The sequence below is a fragment of the Muscardinus avellanarius genome (genome assembly GCF_963383645.1).
Source record: "Muscardinus avellanarius genome assembly, chromosome: 4".
NCBI classification, from domain to species: domain Eukaryota; kingdom Metazoa; phylum Chordata; class Mammalia; order Rodentia; family Gliridae; genus Muscardinus; species Muscardinus avellanarius.
The window spans coordinates 162,409,425-162,430,713 of record NC_137789.1 but is presented as its reverse complement, the minus strand read 5'-3'; the positions used below and the strand labels follow the sequence as shown (position 1 = coordinate 162,430,713).

General features: G+C 58.7%; 2 protein-coding genes across 2 annotated transcripts; both read left to right on the top strand.

Moving 5' to 3' along the window:
- Positions 1 to 1,877: 1,877 nt before the first annotated feature.
- ADAM8 (ADAM metallopeptidase domain 8) lies at positions 1,878 to 12,497 on the top strand (the record flags this gene model as incomplete). Its single annotated transcript, XM_080694892.1, has 24 exons — positions 1,878 to 1,947; positions 2,930 to 3,033; positions 4,055 to 4,131; positions 4,268 to 4,346; positions 4,424 to 4,500; positions 4,828 to 5,017; positions 5,220 to 5,282; positions 5,369 to 5,437; positions 5,680 to 5,846; positions 5,988 to 6,069; positions 6,316 to 6,464; positions 6,546 to 6,723; positions 6,871 to 6,960; positions 7,278 to 7,467; positions 7,547 to 7,628; positions 7,851 to 8,016; positions 8,431 to 8,508; positions 8,839 to 8,926; positions 9,441 to 9,555; positions 10,008 to 10,176; positions 10,675 to 10,737; positions 10,992 to 11,042; positions 11,728 to 11,900; positions 12,470 to 12,497. 24 exons carry the CDS (start codon positions 1,878 to 1,880, stop codon positions 12,495 to 12,497), a joined length of 2,598 nt encoding a protein of 865 aa, XP_080551018.1.
- Positions 12,498 to 13,672: 1,175 nt separating this feature from the next.
- LOC308262481 (sperm flagellar protein 1-like) lies at positions 13,673 to 19,351 on the top strand (the record flags this gene model as incomplete). Its single annotated transcript, XM_080694891.1, has 7 exons — positions 13,673 to 13,787; positions 14,145 to 14,256; positions 15,125 to 15,275; positions 15,606 to 15,672; positions 15,922 to 16,009; positions 16,112 to 16,211; positions 19,214 to 19,351. 7 exons carry the CDS (start codon positions 13,673 to 13,675, stop codon positions 19,349 to 19,351), a joined length of 771 nt encoding a protein of 256 aa, XP_080551017.1.
- Between the last annotated feature and the right edge of the window lie 1,938 nt (positions 19,352 to 21,289).

Genomic DNA, 21,289 nt, shown 5'->3' with positions numbered 1-21,289 from the left:
CGTGTACCATTTGAAAAATTCATTTCTAAACACCTGTTCCAGATGGACTCAGGTAGTGAGGAAGGATCTGAGAGGAGTGGGAGCTGGAGGAGGGGGCTGGCCCGGACAGAGGTGGTCTTTCAAGGGGGTACCCGAGTGGCCAGCTCAGCCACTGGCTGCCTTGCAGAGGCACACCATGGAGCTGGGGTTGCTGGGTTCTCTAGCCACAAACTGCTGCTTCTAATCTGCACTGTGCACAGACTTGACTGATAAGCAGGCCCCACCAACCCACTTGCCCTAGTATAAATGCCAGGCTTTGAGCAGAGGAGCTAAGCCACAGGGGCTCAAACCCTGTGTCCTGGGCCTTCCCGCTGGACCTCTAGGCTCCCAGGTGGCTGTGGGGGCGGGTGGGGAGGGGAGAGCCCCAGGAGGGTGGCATTGGATTCCCAGCCCCTCCTGGTGGTGAGAGGAGTCAGGTCTAGCCTATGAAATGGGTGGGCATCCATCGCTGAGGGAGGGTGCTGCTGCATGGAGCCAGGCTGGCTCCCGAGTATGAATCCCTGTTGGATTAGCTTCAGCTGCGCTGCTGTGGGTGTTTGGGCGTACCGCGTGATGATGCACTCTGGCAGTGCGTTTGCTTTTCTTCCGATGTGACTGGTGATGCTGTGCCTTCAACTCCCACTGTCATGTTGCATACAGCACAGCAGCATGGAGGAGAAGGAAACTGCAGAGGTGGGTTAGAGTGGGGATCACAAGCAGGTGCCAGCCCTGACCAGGGGCTGCTGGCCCTCCCTGTGTCTGGTCTCAGGGCGCTACCAGCATTGGCAGCTGGGCTGACTCCTCAGTCCATCTCCTGAGTCCAGGCAGCGGAACGAAGGTGCTGCCACTACTGCATTTCCAACCTTGCCTCAGGTTGGGGGCAATGGTGGCACACTTCCCCATTTTAGACCCTGCAGTGCATCCCCAGGACGGAGTCCAAGGCCAAAAACCCCTGCAGGTCCCTGGCCCAGGGGGTCAGCTCTGCCACTCCTCCCTCCCAGACTCCCTCCAGTGGCTCCCTTGCCCCATAGCTTGCTTCTATCCTGAGTGGGTCTGGAGAGGCTGAGGTTGGACCGAGCCTGCGCCCCAGCAGGGGTGTGGCCATGAAGGTCAAGCAGGCCCCAATAATCTTGGGCTCCCTGGTTGACAGGTTCCCACCTGAAGAAGCTGGGAGCCATGCCACAGTGTTGGTGCCACAGGCTCTGGGTTTGGGGCAGCCCCACCCTGCAGGGCAAGGAGGGCCGGAACCAGAGGCACAGGGGAACTTGGCCATTCAGCACCCCACAGCGGGGTTGAGGACAGCTCCATAGAGGCAGTCCAGGCAGCTTCACACCTGGGCCATGAGCCCACCTGTCTGGCTTTCCTCACTCTGAGCAAGGCCTCAAAGGCTGGTGGAGCAAGGCATAGGGTTTGGTGGGTGTTGTCTCCCCAGGGCCAGTCCTGTGCCCACTTCTTGTCCCTTTGTGAGCTTTCCCCCCAGGAAGTCAGAGAGTCTCCCCACACAAGTCACTTCCCCTCCAGTCGTCATCCCTGTAGCTGCACTAGCATCACAGCTCTGTCTGATGGGAAGGCAGGGCCTTGGTTTCCTCACTAATATGGGAGGAAACAGAGTTGTCTGGAGCTATCCAGGTTCCCTCCAGCTCCCCCGTCCCATTAGTTTGGTCTACAGTTACAGGGAACCAGAGAGTATCCGGAAAAGATAACAGGAAGCCACAGGGGAGGGACACTGGGGCCAGGCTGCCCTGGGGGCCATCCCCAGGTGCGTGTGTCCCGCCCCTCCTCTGTGTGATTGGCCAGGCTGGTCCCTGGGCGGGGCATAAGGCAAGAACCCAGAAGACCCGCCTGGGAGGAGACTCCAGATGCCTTCAGACCTGACACCCACCATGCTCAGCCTCAGGCTCTGGCTGCTCAGCGTGCTGTGGCCACAGGGTGAGTAGGGTGCCACCGGTCCCGGGGAGCCCCATCAGGGACATGGGGTGGGGGCCCTCAGGCTGGTCCACAGAGAGGCCAGGCTACCACAAAGGCCAGGTGGAGGAACTTAAAGGGGGAACCGTTAAGAGAAGTTGGTAGCCGGGTGTGGTAGCACACATTTGTAATCCCAGTACTTGGGAGGCTGAGATAGGAGGATTGCATGTTCGTGGCCAGCCTCAGCTACTTAGTGAGGCCTTCCACAACTCCATGAGACTTGTGAGACCTGTGAGACCTGTTTTAAAAATAGAGTAAAAAATAGTGCTGGGAGTGTAGCTTGGAGGTATAATGCCCCTGGGTTCAATACCTAGTACAACAACAACAACAAAAAGAGAAGTTGGTGCCTGGGGCGTTGCCCCGAGCTCCTGGTCAGTGCATCAGGTGGTTCCTGGCTGCTGGAGGGGCCTGGAGTCCCTGGCTGGGGGTGGGGTGCGGCTCCCTGAGGCTCCGGAGGGCCCAACAGCCAGCGCTGGGAAGCCAGCCTTGTTACCTCTCACACCTGGAGGTTTGCAACTGGTTTTCAAAGGGGGCAAAGTTCTTTCAAGTATGTAGTCTTCCAAACTGTGCCTCCCGGCTGAGGGCCAGGTCCTTGGTCCCTTGAGATACCGGGGAGTTCCCAGTTCTGGGGAACAGAGCAGCTTGGGGTGGGAGTGGTTGCTTTGTTCCTTAATAAGATACAGTTGATTGTGAGAGTAGGGAGATGAAGACACCAACCCTGATCACTGGCCTGTGTGCCTCCTCCTTTGGGGAAGGGACGTCCAGGCGGGCGCTGACCAGGCCAGTCTCCAGGCCTGTGCAGTGTGGCAGGGTGGGCTCAGCTGGCCATGGGGTCTAGGTCCTCTAGTTGCTGGTCCCTGAGCCATCTGGGATTCCCTCAGAGGGATGGACCTGGGGAGCTGCCCAGAGCAGGAAGGCTGACCCCTGCTGGCCCTCTGTCCTGCAGCACTTGTGCTGGGCACACACTTACCCCCCACGGAGCAGTACGAGGTGGTGTGGCCCCGGCGCCTGCCTGGACCCCGCACCCGCCGAGCCCTACCCTCCCACTGGGTAAGTCTCTGCTGCCCACTAGGCCAGTCCTCTTCTGTGACGGGGCAGGTGGACCTGTGGGGCTTGTGGGCGGACCCTGAGGGGCTTACGGCTCATTGGGCCTGTCCGTGCTGCTGCTTGACCCAGGTTTCTTTCCTCCTGCCCCACGCTGGGTCAGAGCTTGGGGTCTCCAAGTGGGCACTGGGGCTCATGGCCCCTCCTTCAGCAGCCGGGCCTGGAGGGCCCCTCAGACCCCAGGAAAGGGGTGGGACAGTTTGTGCTGGCCCAGGCCACGCCCGGTTTCACTAGGCAGCGGCTAATCAGCCAAATTCCTCCTGAGTAGCAGAAGGGCTCCCTGCCTCTGCAGGCTGACGCATGTGCATGACATACTTTCTAAGCCTCTGGGCTGGGCTGGGAACTGAGAGTGGCTCTGTGGGCTGCCTGAAGTTTTCTGAAGCTCTGTGGAGAGTGTGCTTGGGGTGCACATGGATGTGTGTTTCCAGGAAGGGGCCCTGCCTGCCCTGCCCTTGTCTCTATGCCCAGGGAATCTGCTGTGGAGCCCCCGAGCCTGGCTGCTGCCCCAGGCTCTCACCCCCATGGACACACATGGACTGTCCAGAGGCTGTCAGGCTTGAGCATGCCAGTGTGGGGCAGAGTGATGAAGTGACAGGAGGTGTCCCCAGGCACCACCAGGCACCAGGGCCAGTGGGAGGAGTCTGTGTACCCACCCTGCCCTCACCTTTACTGTCCTGGCAGTAGGCGCTGCCTGGGGCCTGCCACCTCCTCTCTGCCACCCTTGCTTTCTCTAAGAAAGAGTGTCCTTGTCCTTTATCTTTGTGTGGAAAGATGGAGAAACAGAGGCCTGAAGGTCTGAGGAGCCCTGTCTTTCTGGCCTCCATCTGCCCCTCCAGAATAGCCCATCCATCCGACCACCTTCTGACCTGCCCGAGGCTGTTGGGCTGAGGGTCCCTTGGAGGCTCTCAGTCTACTCAGAGGCCTAGCCTGGGGCTGGAGTCCACTCACCCAGGCCATATCCATCCAGGACCTGTACCCAGAGAGTGTGAGCTACATCCTTGGGGCTAGAGGACATACCTTCACCTTGCATCTGCGGAAGAACAGGTGACAGGGTTTGGTTCCAGTTTGGTGTCCCTGGCTGAGCTGGCAGTATAGGCTCTGGCTTCTGCACCCTGGGTTCCTGGTTCCTGGCTCTGCCCCCACAAGGGAGGCCCAGGGGACTCCAACAGTTCTCTTTCAGGGACCTGCTGGGTGCTGGATACACTGAGACCTATTTAGCTGCCAATGGCTCCAAGGTGACAGAGCAGCACACTGGACAGGTATGGGCTGGGCAGCCCACCTGGGGCCAGTGAGGTCACAGGAACTGGACCTGTGACCCCTCTCGTGTCTTCTACAGGACCACTGCCTCTACCAGGGCCACGTGGAGGGCCACCAGGGCTCTGCTGCCAGCCTCAGCACCTGCGCTGGCCTCAGGTGAGTCCTCAGACCCTGGCAGGATGTCTCATTCCACAGAAGGGCAAACTAAAGCAGAAAGAAGTAGGCTTGGAAGTACTCTTGAAGAAGGGCTCCCTTACACATGTGTCTAGACTGTGCGAAGGAATTTGCTCAGGCCCTGCTGGAAGTCACCAGTCTCTTCAGTCCCACAGGGCAGGCCCACCCAGCATGCCCTCCTGCCTCCTGTAGCCTGGTTTGGCCATGGGGTGGGTGTCACTGGCCTTAGTGCAGGTTGGAGTCCTGCATCCATGATGGGAAGGAGGGCTGGGCAGGCAAAGCCTGCTTGCTTACCCGGCCCCCCTTCAGGGGCTTCTTCCGGGTGGGCTCTGCTGTCCACCTGATTGAGCCTCTGGATGGGGCTGGTGAGGAGGGGCGGCACGCTGTGTACCAGGCAGAGCACCTGCCGCATAAGGCCGGGACCTGTGGCGTCAGTGACACCAGCCTGGACGATCTCTTGGGGCCTCGGGCTTTATCAGCCTTCAGACCTCAACCCTGGGTGAGCAGCCTCATCCCTTGCCTGGCCATGAGCAGGCACATACCCTGGGTTGGGCCTAGGCACAGCCCTGGAGCTCCGGGGCTGCTGGTGCCCTGGTGGGTGGACTCGGCCCTCTGCCTGATGGTGCCTCCCAACACTGGGTGGTGGTGACTGGGCGCTGGGGCAGGCTGTGACTGGGAAGACTGACTGGCTCCTTCCCCAGAATGGGCCACTATCCCGAAAGACCCGCTACGTGGAGCTGTACGTGGTCACTGACAGCAGAGAGGTCTGTGCTGGCTGTGTGGGTGAAGGGGTATGTTGGGGTGAGGCGGGGTGGAGTGCCGGGCCCAGCCTGAAGGTCTTGTGTTCTAGCTCCAGCAGCAGGGGAGCAGGGAGGCTGTGCATCATCGAGTGCTAGAGGTGGTGAACCACGTGGACAAGGTGAGCTACGTGCCGGCATCCAGGCCTCCCAGCAGCAGAGGCAGCACACTGGCTGCTGAGGTGCTCGGGCACCTGGACAGAGAGGCAGCGAGTGGGGTGGAAGGGGCAGGGCAGGCAGGAGAGGGGCTGGCTGAGAGCTCAGCGTGCTGCACTGCCGAGCTCCAATCCAGCAGATAGAGTAGGGCCTTCCCTGGCTGGCCGCCACCACCCTGGCCCCGCCTGAGGATACCCATCCTCTGCAGCTGTATCAGGAACTCAACTTCCGGGTGGTCCTGGTGGGCTTGGAGATCTGGAGCAGGGACGAGGTCCTCATCAGCCCCCATGCCAACATCACACTGGACAACTTCCTGTCCTGGCGGGCACAGGACCTGGTGAAGCGGCATGCCCACGACAACGTGCAGCTCATCACGTGAGTGCAGGCCTGTGCCCGCAGGGCAGGACAGAGCCATGCCCCGGCCTCCAGGGCGGGGTGCCGGGTGCTGGGTAGAGCCATGGCATGAGGAGGGTTTGGGGGCCATGTTCAGGCCATCCATGTCCTGCTTATTTCTAGGGGGGTCGACTTCACAGGGACCACTGTGGGACTGGCTCGGGTATCTGCTATGTGCTCCCAGGCCTCAGGGGCTGTGAACCAGGTAAAGGAACCCCTGCCCAGGCTTGCCCGAGCCACCTGGTGCATCCACAGTGGGCAGGGCCTGAGTTGGGCATGTGAGGGGCTTCAGCCCAGGTCCTGGCACACACCTGAGCAGCCACCTGCCTGGAGGACAGGCTTGCTGCTTGTTTTCAAGTTGGCAGAAAGCAATGCCAGCCCCGGGGCTGAGGGCAGTAGGAGCAGGTGGACGGGCCAGGGACTGCCCCGGTGAGCACTGCCCCCTCCACAGGATCACAGCCAGAACCCCGTTGGCGTGGCATCCACCATGGCCCATGAGATGGGGCACAACCTGGGCATGAACCATGACGAGAACATCCAGGGCTGCTACTGCCCTGTGCCACGGGAGGGTGGCGGCTGCATCATGGCTGCCAGCTTCGGGTGAGGCCAGTGGGACAAAGCGATGGGAGGGACAGGGAGACACGTGGCCCCTGTGTCATCCCGTGACACCCCTGCCCTCAGCTCCAAGTTCCCCAGGAAGTTCAGTGGGTGCAGCCGGGCTGACCTGGAGACGTTTGTGGAGAGGCCCCAGAAAGACTGCCTGGCCAACGCCCCCAACCCCGACCGGCTGTTTGGGGGTCCTGTGTGTGGGAACCTGTTTGTGGAGCGTGGGGAGCAGTGTGACTGCGGTGCCCCCCAGGTATGTCCGCCCCTCTCCTGCCCGCAGTCCCTGCGCCTAAGCATGACTGGCTTTGAGTACAGAAGCTGCTTTGTTCTCCGCCTGTACGGGAGCCTGAGGTAGAGTGGTGTGCCCTGCACCCACTGGAGTTGTCCGTCTGTCACCCAGGACTGCCAGGATCGCTGCTGCAATGCCACGACCTGCCAGCTGGCCAAGGGGGCGAAGTGCGCCCAAGGCACCTGCTGCCACCAGTGCAGGGTAAGTGGTGCTGGCCCCCCGCTGGCTGGGGGAGCGGGGTGCTGGGGAGTGGGGTGCTGGGGGAGCAGGGTGCTGGGGAGCAGGGTGCTGGCCCGCTGCTGGCTGGGGGAGCAGGGTGCTGGGGGAGTGGGGTGCTGAGGGAGCGGGGTGCTGGGGGAGCAGGGTACTAGCCCGCCACTGAATGGGGGAGTGAGGTGTTGGGGGAGCCGGGTGCTGGGGGAGCAGGGTGTTGGGGAGCGGGGTGCTGGGGGAGTGGGGTGCTGGGGAACCAGGGAGGCTGGGCCTGTCCCGTGCAAGTGAGCTTTTCTGGGGGCCAGGTGAAGCCAGCTGGCGAGCTGTGCCGACCCCGGAAGGATGAGTGTGATCTGGAGGAATTCTGTGATGGTCAGCAGCCAGAGTGCCCCGAGGATGCCTTCCAGGAGAACGGCTCGCCCTGCACAGGGGGCTACTGCTTCAATGGAAACTGCCCCACACTGGCTGGGCGGTGCCGGGAGCTGTGGGGGCCAGGTGAGCTGGCGTGCGTGTGGGAGAGGAGCTGGCCTGTGCTGCCATGGCCTTGGCCAGACTAACCTCTCCTGACCCCCAGGTGCACAGGCTGCTGCAGACACCTGCTTCACCTTCAGCATCTCCTCAGGCTGCAGGGGCAGGATCAACCCTAACACTGGCAGGTCATCATCAGGCCGGGCTGCCCTGGGCCCAGGATGTGGGGCTGGCCGGGGGTCCTCGTCCAGCTTTGTGAGGCTGGTGGCTCTCCAGGGGCCTGCCCTGCCCAACTTGAGCACATCATCTTCATGGAAGGGAAGGAGGGTCCTGGGCCTCCAACCTGTTCCACCTGGAGCCCAAGCATGTGCTCAGTATAGCTGGGACAGTGTCCTATTCTCTGTCCACAGGAGCAACAGATGTGGCATCCTGTACTGCACAGGGGGACAGAAGCTCCAGGAGCGTTTGTCCTGCAGGCTCAGCTCCTATGCGGGCACTTGCAACGCCCTCAGCATTGATGGCAACGACGCTGTGTATGAGCCAGTGCCTGAGGGCACCATGTGTGAGCCGGGGAAGGTGAGCTGGGCAGCTGCTGCAGGGTCATCCAGGCCTGAGCCCAGGCCTGCCCAGAAGGGCATCCCTAACAGGTCTCCCATAGGCCTCCACAGACACATTTCCAAGATGGTGTCTGCTGGTGGAGGTGCGTAGACAGAGAAGCTGAGAGGGTGGACAGGGGAGGCAGAGAGGCCTATTCCTCATCAACAGCCTGGAGACCACTGCAAGGCGGCAACCAGGGCCTCTGCGGATGGGCCTCCAGGTGTGGTCGGTAGCCCAGGGCCTCCCTTGTGGCTGAGGCCTGCCAGAAGATGGCTCCTGGCATTTTGGGTGTGGCAACCACATCTGGCCTCCTCTAGGCTTACCTTGGGGCTTTGAGAAAAGGGGAGGGGGACCAGACTAGCTGCCTAGGAGATGCCTTCTTCTGCCCTCCAGATTTGCTGGGAAGGGCGCTGCCAGGACCTCCAAGTCTACAGATCCAAGAACTGCTCTGCCCAGTGTAACAACCATGGGGTATGTGTGGCTTTGAGGGACGGCATGCCCCTGCCTGGTGCCCAGAGCTGAGGCTACTGCCACCAGCTGTGTGCCTGATGGTGTGGTGGCAGAGGCAGCTCTGGGGATGGGAGTGGGGGCTCAGACAGTCCATGCCCAGCAGCGGGTGTCTCAGTGCCACGGCTGGGATGGGGAGCTCTGAAGTGAGGCCTCTGGTCACTGGGGAGCCCCTGGGGAGCCCAGGGTTGGTGTGTGGCCCCATGTGTCGGGCTGGCCCAGGCCTTGTGCTACAGGCAAGCCCACTCCCCACAAGGTGTTCTCCCTGAGGTCTTGCCCTCTGTGCCTCCACAGGTGTGCAACCACAAGCAGGAGTGCCACTGCCACGTGGGCTGGTCCCCACCCCGCTGCGCCACGAAGCTGCTGACGGATATGCACACAGGTGGGCTGCTCTGCTGGAGCACTGGGCCACGGCAGGGCCAGGTCCAAGCCCAGAGCTGCAGCCAGGCCCCAGGAGGGGACGTTCTGCAGCCCCACACCCAACCCTAGAGTGACTAGAAGGAGCCTGTGTCCCCTCTCCTAGAGGTGACCAAGGGCAGTGCCCAGCTCAGGGTGAGGCTGCTGTCACCAGCCCAGAAGCCAGGCCACCCCCTCCACACACACATACAGTACAGTTCCTGCCTCTCTAGTGGCCACTGAGCATGCGGCTGTCCACAGCACCAGCCAGGCATGCACAGAGCACCATGGGCAAGGGCCCCCATTGCTGTGCCTCCTGGCCTGTTGCCAAGAGCCAGCATTGCTGGCATAACATACAGGATCCTCAGCCAGCTCCTCAGCCTTGAGCATGTCAGGTGTGACTGGAACCTGGGCACAGGCCAAAGGGCGCTAAGAAGACCCCAAGGGCCGCCCACCCCGGCTCACAAGTGTCCAGCTGATGTGCAATCATGTACCCACAGCATCCGGGAGCTTCCCAGTCGGTGTGATGGAGGCGCTGGTGCCCCTGGCAGTCGTGGTGGTCACCTTGGCTGGTGTCCTCATCTCCTGCAAGGCCCGGAGCCATGTCCAGAAGAGGTGAGGACGTGCTGTGTGCCATGCCTGCAATGTAGGGCACGCACTTCCCTGACTGCTGTTGAGGTTGAGTCCACTGCCTCACACCAAGGCTAGAGAGGAGGGGATGCGGAGGAGGCGGCCAGGGCTGGAAGCCCAGGAGGCTTGGGACTGCTCCGGGCTTGTCTTCTCACAGAGGCTCAGCAGGGACAGTGTGGATGACAGCTAGGGTGTGGTAAATCCAGAGGTGAGAATGAGTCCCAGCCTCTGAGCGCCTCCCTATTGTCTAGGACACCCCAACACTGCAGGCTCAGAGGCCTGTGCCTGCACATCTTGCAGCTGTGAGCACACACTGTACAGACTGTGGGGTCTGCCAGCAGACGGACCCCAGCCAGACTGTGTGGGCTCGCTCAGGAGTCCCCAGGGCCCTGGCTAGGACACTGACTGTGCCATTGTCTCCTCTTCTTCCTCCCTAGGAGTGTGGCACCGCAGACCACCATGGGGCTCTCCAACCCTCTGTTCCGTGAGGGAGGCAACAGTGTCCCCACCAAGGGCAGGGCTCTGGACACTCCAGACCTAGCCTCCACCACCCAGCCCAGCCAGTCCCCTAGACCCACAATGACCCCGAAGATGCTGCCCCCTGCTGTAAGCACCATGCCTGGATACAGGGCTGAAACAAGGTGGCCCCAGCCTTCCATCCCAGGATGTGCCCCACAGGATGGCAAAGCCCTTTTGCATCACAAGTTAACTTGTGATCCTGCAGTGCCCTGGGGCCAGGAGCTGTGCTGGGGTCACCCTGGGGTGCAGGGACTGGGAGTTAAAGGCTGCCTTCAAAGCTGCTTGCATTTGGAGTTTGAATGTGAGCCTGTGGCTCTCAGGGATCTCAGCCTCAGGTTCTGAGAGAAGATGCCCTTGCTGGCCCCAACCCAGAACATGTGCCATGCAGGTAAGGGAAAGGGCAGCCATGGAGCTGGCTCAGGCCCTGCCAAGATGGAGTCTGGGGAGACTTCCCAGCCACACAAAGATGGGCTTCCTTTGCCTTCTGTATGTGGGAGCTGCAGTGAACTCAGGTCCCGGAGCAGGGGCTCGACAGGCACTAGGTGGGGTTCAGCCCCAAGCCCAGGCTCATCTCTGTCCCTGCAGCCTCCGGCCATGTCCAGTCCACTCGTCCGGGTCCCTGTCTATACCCAGCAGGCACCAGACCAGGTAAGCAGCATTGGTTGTGGCAGCCAAATGTTCTGCAGATGTCTAAGCCACCTAGGAGGTGGGGCCCTGGTGGCTGGATCTGTGGGCGAAAGCACAGAGAAGAGCTTGCTGCACAGGGGTGTGGGTTGGCCTATGCTCTCGAGGCCCTTAGCTGACTGTAGGCTCAGGGGGCGGTGGAGGCCAAGGCATAGTCTAGCCCTTAAGATTTTGGTCAGGGCTGCTCAATGAGGTCCTGACTTCTCCTTCCCCACCAGCTCAGACCTGCTCCACCCACCAAGCCTCTCCCAAAGCTGAAACCGAAGCAGGTAAGACTCAGACTCTGAGGGGACCCTCCCCTCCTGCAGGCTATAGCCCCTCACTCAGGCACTCAGCCTTGTCATGACACTTTCCTTGGGGATGAGGCTTTGGGGTTTTGAAAAGATCTCTCATGATGTGATTCACTGGAGCCTTGAGGCAGAATGGGGACAAGGTGGGCGAACAATTTCTCACTGTGGACAAGGAAAAACCAGGTGAAGAGGAAGGCCCCGCAGTTTGTAGCCAAATTGTGTCTGGCAGGAAATGCTCTGCAGTCTTCCAGTGTTGCTGAAATCTACCAATGCTTGGCCCACCCAGGAGCCCCTTCCCAAGACATGTGCAGCCCGTGAGCCCCCAGCTCTGTCTGCTCGCCTTCCTCAGCCTCCCTGCCCTGGGAAAACCACATTCAAAGAAATGCATTTAGTAGTTAATCATTGGCTTTTGAGCTTCCAAAGATGACCTACAGTCTGGCAATGAAAAGCCTTCCAGGGTAATGGGAGGACAATGGGCTAGGACAGAGTGCTGCCTGGTTTTATCCTTCAGTGGGGTGGCCCTGGCAGGGTTTTCTGCAGAGAGCTCAGGGAAGACAGAAGGCTGCAGCTGGGCAGGAGCAGAGTAGAGGCCTTGGGGAGTAGAAGCGGGGACAGGGCCTGGCACACGTGGGTGGAAACTCCATTGCCATCTGCTCCCTCCCAGACTGTCAAGCCAACCTCCGCACCCCCCATGCCACCAGTCAAGCCCAGGGCTGGAGGAGCCATGCCTGGAACGACTCAGGTGAGCCCCCTCCCCGCACAGGGTGGACCCACTTGTGCCAAGGCAGCAGAGCTGTCCTGTGTGCACCATTGTGCTGACTGCACTGCCTGGGGAGGGTGCGTGGGGATCTCTTTAAATAGTTGACTCTTATACTTTAGTGATTAACTGGGGAAAAAAGGGACTGACTCATCAGCTCTAGACTCAATGTCTGCTTATAACCTGAGGACTTTTCAGCGATTGCTGCTTCTACTGCTGGTCAATTTTTGTGTGTATGTGGGTGGGTCTGGGGATGGAACCCACAGGCATTCGACCTCCAAGCTACACCCCCAGCCCTATTTTATATTCTTTATTTTGAAACAGGGTCTCTCTAAGTTGCAAAGGGCCTCACTAAGTAGCTGAGGCTGTCCACGAACCGCGATCCTCCTGTCTCAGCCTCCGAAATGCTGGTATTACAAAAGTGCACCACCATGCGGGGCTCTGGTGGTCAATTTTGCCTTTTATCTCTACTAAAATAAGAAAATCCTCTAGAATTGTGGCCGTCATAGCTGTCATCATCGTGTGGACAGGGACATCGTTCTGTTGGATGAACTAAGCATCTAAACTTTAACCAATGTAAAGGGGAATATTCCGGCACGCCTTTGTAGTAAATGGTTTTTTAACATCGGTTCTCTTTCCCTCTTTCAAGGGGGCTGATGGCCCAAAGCTTGCGCTGAAGCCCCCCATCCTGAGGAGGTGACAGGCAGGCACACAGAGCCATCTTTGTGCCTGTGGACATTTGGAGCCTCCACGGGGGACAGCTGGGCCCTGTAGCTACCTCCTGCGCATCCCAGGGTCATTCTGAACTTTTGGTTCTGGCTGGCTGGGCCCTGGGCCACAATCTGACCTGGAAGCGCATCCTGAGAGACGCTGCTACTCAGGGCCAGTCTGAGCCCTGCAGCCCCTCCTCACCATCAGTGGCTCCAGCACTGAGTCCTGCAGCTGCCTCCCTGGGGCATCCGCCCGCCCATCTGACTGCCTTCCCAAGCCCAAACCCTGGGGGCCCTGAGCGGGGGTGTCCCAGGGAGGGCATTCACAGCTGAAGACCACTTCTTAAGGGAAGAGTGTGTGCATTACCAATAAATTATTGCCCGAGTTCTAAAAGGTGGGAAGTTTTAATTACCTCAGGTTGAGTGTGTGTGTGTGTGTGTGTGTGTGTGTGTGTGTGTGTGTGTGTGTTTACTGGGGATTGAACCCAGGGGCAGCCTACCTCTGAGCTACACCCCAGCCCTATTTTATTATTTTTTTTTATTTTTGTGTTACTGAGGATGGAACCCAGGGACATTCTACCTTCGAGCTACACCCCAGCCCTATTTTATTTTTATTTTGAAACGGATCTTTTTTGGTTGTTGAAAGTCTTACTACTTACTAAGGCTGTCCTTGAACCTGAGATCCTGTCTCTGCCTCTCAAGTACTGGGATTACAGGTGTTCGCTGACACCACACCTGGCTTTTTCTCCCCGGATTTTTTTTTTTTTTTTTTTCCCGGTACTGGGGATTGAATCCAGGAGCATTCTACCTTTGAGCTACACCCCCGCCCCAATTTTTTTTTTTTTTTTCGAAACAGGGTCTAAGTTGCGGAAATCCTTACTAAGCAGCTGAGGCTGTCGGTAAACCGCGATCCTCCTGTTTCAGCCTATCAAATACTGGGGTTACAAGCATACGCCACCACGCCGGCTTTCTTCTTGGATTTTAATCATAAGCCCTGCCCACCAGTCCACTGACAATCAGGACGACCAATCTTACCCTAGAACACACCAGAAATGCGTTGTCACCTGGTAACTACCCCAAACACGGCCCGGGCTCCGCCCCTTCCTGCCCCGTCTCCTGGCAACGGTCCCACGCCTTCCGCCATGCCTGGCGCCCACAGGCCGAGCCCCGCTGCCCTCCGCAGCCTCTGCGCCTGGCTGGACCAACTCCCGCTCAGCCGCCCCAAGCGTCACTTGGCCCGGGACTTCAGCGACGGCGGTGCGGGCAGACCGCCGGGCAGGGCTCGCTGGAAGGGGAGGTCCCGTGGCTTGAGACGCTGTGGGGTGGCAGCGAAAGGGGTTTGGGTGTCCCTGCGTCCAGTCCCGCGCGCCCTGCTGTGTGGTGTGTGTGTGTGTGTGTGTGCATGTGCGTGGATGCGGGCTTCCGGCGGGTCTTCTAGCCTTCTCTGGGCGTGTGCTGTGCAAGCTCCCCTCAAGTCGCCCAGGGTCCGGCAGAGCCTGTGTCTGGAGAACAGACCAGTGCCTGCACACACCTCAGGAGGACAGGAGGAGGGTGGACAGAGGCAGCCAGGGCCTTAGCTGCCCGAAGGCTCACCCTCCCCCCCCACCCCCCCAGTGCTGGTGGCTGAGATCGTGAAGCACTTCCACCCCAGGCTCGTGGACCTACACAGCTACGTCCCTGCCTGCAGTACAGACCAGAAGCTCAGCAACTGGAGCCTCCTCAACAGGCAAGGGCTGGCCCGGGCTGGGGCAACTCACCCCAGGACAGGGTCCCAGCCGCAGCCTCCCTGCCCTCTCAAGGACCAATCCTGTCCACAGAGAGCCAGTCAGTGTGGGCGGTCCACATCCCCTACTCATTAACAGAGGGATTCAGGCTCTGCTGCAGCACCACAGACTCCCACGCCAGGGCCCTGCCTTCCTGGAGCATGGGTCTCACGGCTAGCAGGTGAATAACAGACTTAATCGAGTGTCAGGTGTGATAGCAAGAGGGGCAGCCAGGGTGGGGCAGACGTGTCCGAGATGAGGGAACCAGGGGCCCTGCAGTGGTGGGGGACATGTGAGCTCGCAGGGAAGGCACAGAGCCCTCAGGGCTGGCTTCAGGATCCTGGAGGCCGCTATAAGACCTGGGCCTTCAGCTGAGGTTTGAAGGCCCGGGCACATTCTGATGGCACTTGCATGGCGGAGAGCTAGGGGAGATGAGGGCAGCTGTGTGACCAGAGTGGAGAAGGTGGCTGTAGTCAGCTTGGGTTTGACTGTAGTGAGAAATATCAAGTTCTGGGTACTTTGGGGGTGGAAGACTTCTCACCCAGCAAAGGGCGGGTGTCAGGCAGGAAGATGAGGACTATCAGGGAGAATCCCCGAGACTCCTGGCCTGGTGGGATGGGGCATTGAACGTTCTGTGATCCCCGGGTGGGAAGCAGATCCATTAATGCCAGGAAAGAGATGGCCAGGGCCTTGGGGATGCAGGACAAGACACAGCCGGTCAGCCTACCTCTCCCGGGAAAGCAGGCCCGTCCTGTGGCCCCAGGATGGGGCCCAGTGCTGGAGGAGTGGATGGGAGAGCTGCTCTGAAGAAGCAGCCTACTTCCTTTGCAGGAAAGTCTTTCACAAGCTGCACTTCTGCGTCTTGGAGGAGGATATCCGCAAGGTGGTAGCCAACTCCCCTGGGGCCATCGAGCCCATCCTGTGTGCTCTGAGGGAGAGGATGCAAGCCAGTGTGGTCCACACAGGCTCACCGGGCACAGCTGTACGTGTCTACTAGTCGGTTCGCCCACCAACCTGCTGCAAGTGTTTCCACTAGCATGTGATAGGATAATGTACGAGAGAATAAAACCCATAAACAAGGGGTGCTGAAGCCCCTGCGCCCTGCATCCCTGTGGAGATGGAGCCCAGCCCCTGTGAGGCTGCAGTCCCCATCTGGCTCGCTTCCCCTGAGGCCACAGCCCTGCCTGCACCAGCCCAGGCCCTCTCCCCTCCCTCCCTTCAGTTTGTTTGCTGAACCCCACCAAGAGGGGTGACTGGAACCACAGGCAGGTATGTGTCCTACATTCCACTTCTCAACCTTTCAAATCTGCAGGATCGGGCATTCTCCAGCACGGATGCTGTCCAGCCTTGGGCGGGGCTCACCACCCAGTCACAGGCCGGTAGGATCAAACCCCTGGTGCGGGCAAGTTCAGCCTGTCAGAACCCCTCTGGGTCTCCTGTGAGGTGTCCTACCACATTCCCATACACTGCAAAAGAGGGCAGGTATTCACAGGGGCCTCGCCAGGCTCTGAGCTCAGCCCCTCCTGGTGATCCCTGAGTCCACTCATCCCCGTGGCCAAACCACGAGTGCTGCTGCCCGGGGTGCTTCGGCAGCGGGGTCCTAGCTGATGGTATCTTCTGCCCTTCAGTCCCGTCGAGTCCCCCAGCTCCCTCCAGCATGAAGACCTTTCAGAATCAGAGGGCTCTGGAGAAGACCGGCTGCTGTGCTTGTGGATGGTGGGCCATGTCTCTCAAGCCTTCTCCCTGCCCGCCGTTTCCCTCCTCCCCTGTGTTCCCCAACCTCGCCAGCTGGATTACAGATCAGTGTCTGTCTTTCAGTCGGGACCCAGCAGAAGGGGCCTGGGAGCACCTGGCCAGAGTCCAGCAGCTGCTGGAGGACAAGGAGCAGGCACTGGCTATCCTACGGGAGGCAGTCCAGGTACCGCCTGTCCAGCCGCCCTGGGCCTGGGGGCCTTGGGGCCTAAGTTTAAGACTGGGAGACAGAGAGAAAACTGCCTTTGCTTTCAGCAACTGCAGACCACTCCTTGGCTGAGTTCTTGCCACTGGCTTTGAGCCAGTTTGAGGTTTGGTGATGGTTAGGGCAGACAGGACCCTGACCAGAAACAGCCCACATTTAATTGATTATTAAAAGAACAGTCTTTGAGCCAGGTGTGGTGGTACATGCTTGTAATTCCAGTACTTGGGAGGCTGAGACAGAAGGAATACAGGTCTGCAGCCAGACTCAGCTAATTAGTGAGGCCCTGTTTCAAAATAAAAAGTAAAATAAGTCTGGGGGGAGTAGCTCAGAGGTAGAATGCCCAGGATTCAACCCCCAGCACCAAAAAGAGAAAAAAAGAAAACAGTTTTTGGAATATTCTAGCCATACCCCAAAGCAGAGGAAAAAGTATGGTAACACCCTTCCCACCAGCTTCACTGGCTTATCCGCCCTGGCCCTGCAGGTTAGTTACAGGTAGATACCATCTCAAATACTTGGTGCTGAGCTGGGTGAGCACCTGGCAGTGCAGAGTGCTGGCCAAAGTCTCCTGCCTGCTCCCACACCGGGGCCTGGCCTTGTCCTCCCCATCTCTGCAGGCAGGGGGCCTCAAGTCTCAGGGCCCCAACAATCCTGGGATCCTGTTTTTGGGGTGACGGGTCCATATCTAAACTCAGAAACTTAAAATCCTTGGCTAAAGTGATGGAAAAGAATTTCAGCATGTGCCAGTCAGAGACATATTATTTAGGAAAGTAGAAATTTCAAGGAAGAATGTAAGCTATTGAGAGAGACAGACAGAGACAGAGAGAGAAACAGAGAAACAGAAAGAGATTGATTTGGGGCAGTACAGGGTTCTTTTTTATAGGGAATATTATGAGGGGTGAGCTAAAGGACTAGGTGAGGATGATCTCACCCTCTGTCTCCTCTACCTCCTATCTGTCTCCTCTCTACCTACTCATTTCTTCTGTCCTCCATTGCTGTCCCTGAGGCAATTGATGGTGGTCAGGTACTCTGGTCGGTTTTAGGGAGGAGGATCTCAGTCCGGTAATCCGGAGGCAGTTTATAGTTGTCTGGTGGTCTGGTCAACTTCAGGGTCCTCAGGCTAATTGAGATCTTCATTATCTGATTAACTGGGTAGTGTCCTAAAATTATAGGATTCTCAAGATAGTGTACCTGTCTTATTAACAATGCATAGGAAAATTATAGTCTTTTCCAGTAAACTCTAGAATCTACAGATTTCCCAGAAATTTGGGAGAAGCAGGACTGGTCTGGGGAGCAAAGGCTGAAGCACTTCAGCCGCCCTAAGCGCCACCTCGCCTGGGGCTTTTTATTTTTTTTGTGTGTGGTACTGGGGATGAAACCCAGGGGGCATTCTACCTCTGAGCTACACCCCCAGCCCTATTTTTTTATTATTCTTTATTTTGAAACTGAGTCTCACTGAGTTGCAAAGGGCCTCACTAAGTAGTAGCTGAGGCTGTTTGCAAACTGCGATCCTCCTATCTCAGCCTCCCAAATGCCGGGATTATAAGCATGTGCCACCACACCCTGCAGGACTTCTTATGTTAAAGTTATATTTTGCTTTTCCTTCCTATCTGTCTCCTCTCTACCTACTTATTTCTTCTGTCCTCCATTGCTGTGAGCACTTAGATCTGTGGTGCTCCCGGGGCTCTGCAGTGTCCATCTGTCTCCTTGGAACACACCCAGTTCTGCAGGCACACACCTGTTTCCCCTCACTCGCCAGGCCCTCCAGTGTTCCTGCTCCCAACCTTGACAGCACAAGGCCCATGACAGGGCAGGGGCAGGCTACCCGATAGTCCTCAGGGTCAGAGGTTGTTGGAAGTTGCGATGGCATGACACTTCCCAACTGGGTACCCGAATTTTGATGAGTTGTTTTCTTGAGAAAACAGGAAAGTGATGTCATCCTGTGGATTTGGATTTGCCACATGACAGCAGAGAGGAAGCAGTAGGGGACACAAAGTGGCCGCCCCTGATGGTCACCCGCAGCCCTGCGGTCCACTGTGCCTCTGGCCCCTGTGGTGACCAAGTGAATTGGAGCCATTTCACTTTATAAGACCCGGAGAGGAAACAGCTCAGCCTTCCATTTTTGGGTTGATTCAGCTGAGTGCTATTTGCAAAATGGTTGCTGAGTGAGCTACACATTTGGGGTCAAAGGGATGTCCATAGGATTCCTGGGCAGTTTTGTGGCCTGGGCCAGAGCCCTGGCTGCACAGCCCTTGCTCAGGTGCTAGCTGGCCACCCTGCCCTTGCACACTGTCACTGAGCCGGGTGGCCAGGACAGGGCCCAGGTGGATGGCCACGTATGCAGGGGACTTGCTGCCTTGGGCTCAGAAAGGACCTTGCTTCACTTGGCCCACAGAGGGCTGACCCCTGCCTTACCTGGTGACCTTGGTGTGGACACATGGCTGGGGCAGGCCAGCTCCCCTAATCCTGCTCTTCCCACTCCTGGCTGCCAGCCAGGGTGGGGGCTGTGCTTCCAGGAGGGAGGTTTGGGAGGTGGTTACCCTTGAAGCAGACTTCTGCGCTCTGCTGTGCCGGGGCAGGATGTGGCGGGTGCCGGCCGAGGAGTCTCAGGAAGGCCTTTCTGGGCCTGCGTTCTTCCCACATGGTTTTCTTGGGTTGCCAGCATTTAGAAGTAAACATTGGATAGACTGCTGTCAGCAGTGCGTTCATTCAGCCGACAGTCCATCCAGCCCTGTGCCCTGACCCTCCTGCAGGAGCAGGGGGCAGACTAGGGTGGGAGGAGAGGAGGGAACCCTGGGCTCGTGGCTGACAGGATTCCCTATGGGGTGGGGTCCCTGTGAGAGGGCCTTTGCAGCAAGGTGTCTGATTGCCACCCTAGAGGCTGCAGCTGCCCCCTGGCCTGACTCTGGCAATGTAGGGGCCTCAGAATGTGCTTCAGCTGCTTCAGACCCGTGTGTTTTCTGAAGATTTTGCAGATGAAGGTGATGAGGCTGGAGCATCTGGTACAGCTGAAGGACCGGCGGATCAGGGAGCTGCTGAGACCTGGACCTGAGGAGTGCCATCGGTCCCTGGGGGCCAACCGTCCCGAGTCGGCCAGACCCTGACCTGGAGGCCCTGGTGACAGCTTCTTCCCTGCCCTGAACTGTCAGATAGACCCTAGCAGGATGTCTGAGTGAGGCTCAGGTGGAGGCCAGGTGCCCTGGGCTGCTCATCCCAGGGGCTCCAGGGGTCACCTGGGGCTGGGCACACAAGGCAGGTGTGGACATAGGCTTGGGTCTGGTTTCCTCGAGCCTGAAACATCTCATCACGCCGTGTTTGTGAACATGTGCAGTGTCTGTGCCTTACTGACCGCTATGCCCTCATAGTCAGCCTCAGGGTTCTGGCAACAGACAGACCAGGGCCTGCGGGAGAGCCCTGCCAAAGCCTGGAAAGAGTGAACCCTCTGCCTGCTGGACAGCCTGTGGAGAGGGTGGTGGCGAGGCCTCTCAGAGTCCTCCGACCTGGGCCCCACTGCAGCAGGCCTATACTTGGCAGACCTGGCTGCTGCCCTCTGACTTCTGGGGCAGCTCCTGGGTCAGGAGTTGGCATGGTCAAGGTGCCAGACCCCGAGGAGGGCTGGGCTCAGCCACCCTGTGCCTGCATCCACAGTGGAACCAGTCTGGGGTGGATGGGCACTCCATTGCCACAGGCCAGTTTCCCGGTGCCCCTGGGTTGCGGCCCATGGGTGACCTCAGGAAGTAGCTTCCGAAGCTATAGACTTGCCAGGCATAGTGGATTATGCCTGTAACCCCAGTACTTGGGAGACTGAGACAGGAGAGTGCAGATTCAAGGCCAGCCTTGGCAACTTAGTGAGACCCTGTCTAAAAATAAAAAATTAAAAGGGGCCAGGGATGTAGCTTGGTGGTAGAATGCCCCTGGGTCCAATCTCCAACACGACACACACACATACACGCGAAGAAGCCACAGACTTGGCTTGGGATGGGGTTCCAGAGCTGGCTCCAGAGGTCCAGAAAGCCCATTTCCTGCCTGAGTCAGAAAGAGTGTCCTGCCCTGCCACCTACCACACCCTGAGTCACTGTGCACATCAGTCAGGGAGGTGCTTCTTTTTTGTGTGTGGTGCTGGGGATGGAACCCAGGGGCATTCTACCTCCGAGCTACACCCTCTGCCCTAATTTTATTGGGTCGCACTGAGTTGCAGAGGACCTCACTAAGTAGCTGAGGCTGTCCGCAAACCAAGATCCTCTAGGTCTCAGCCTCCCAAATGCTGGGATTACAAGTGTGCACCACCACGCCCGGCTCCGATTTTTTATTCTTTATTTTGAAACAGGTTCTCACTGAGTTGCGGAGGCCTCACTAAGTACTGAGGCTGCCCATGAACTGCGATCCTCAGCCTTCCAAGCACCGGGATTAAGCCCGGCCGGAAGGTAGCTGCTTGATGAGCTGCCCTGTGAGCCCTGGGCACCTGGCTGGGCCGATGGTGCCCGAGTAGGCACTGCCTCCAGAACAGCAGCCAGGAGGACAGGGACGGCTGGCTGATGTGGCACCAGGAGCTCCTGGTGTCAGGAGCTGGGAAGTCTTTTCCTGAATACTGCAGAGACCGCCCCGTGGAAACAGGAGCTCCCAGAGTGCCAGGCGTACGCTGTCCTTGCCACTGGGGGCAGGGCAGGAACTACCTGAGCAAGGCCTGGCTAAGCCTCCACACAGGCTCAGGTGGCCTGGACCAACCCCTGCCCACCCTGGACGGGGACAGCACTGGACCAGCTGCTGGATTCCAGGTGCCCCAACATGCCCGCGCAGTGCCCATGCATGCACAGCACGTGTACAAAGAGCAGTTGGGAATGCATGTGTGTGAGGCTGGCTCCTTGTCAAGGGAGGGCAGCTGGCCTAGAGGGAAGCAGAGATTGCTGTGTGTGTGTCCACATAGAGCATGGTGTATGTGGATAATGTGCATGGTTGTGCATGTGTGACCTGCCATGTGTGACTGTGGTGCTGTGTGTGTGCACATGTGTGGCTCCTGGTGCTAAAGGACATGTGGGCGTACC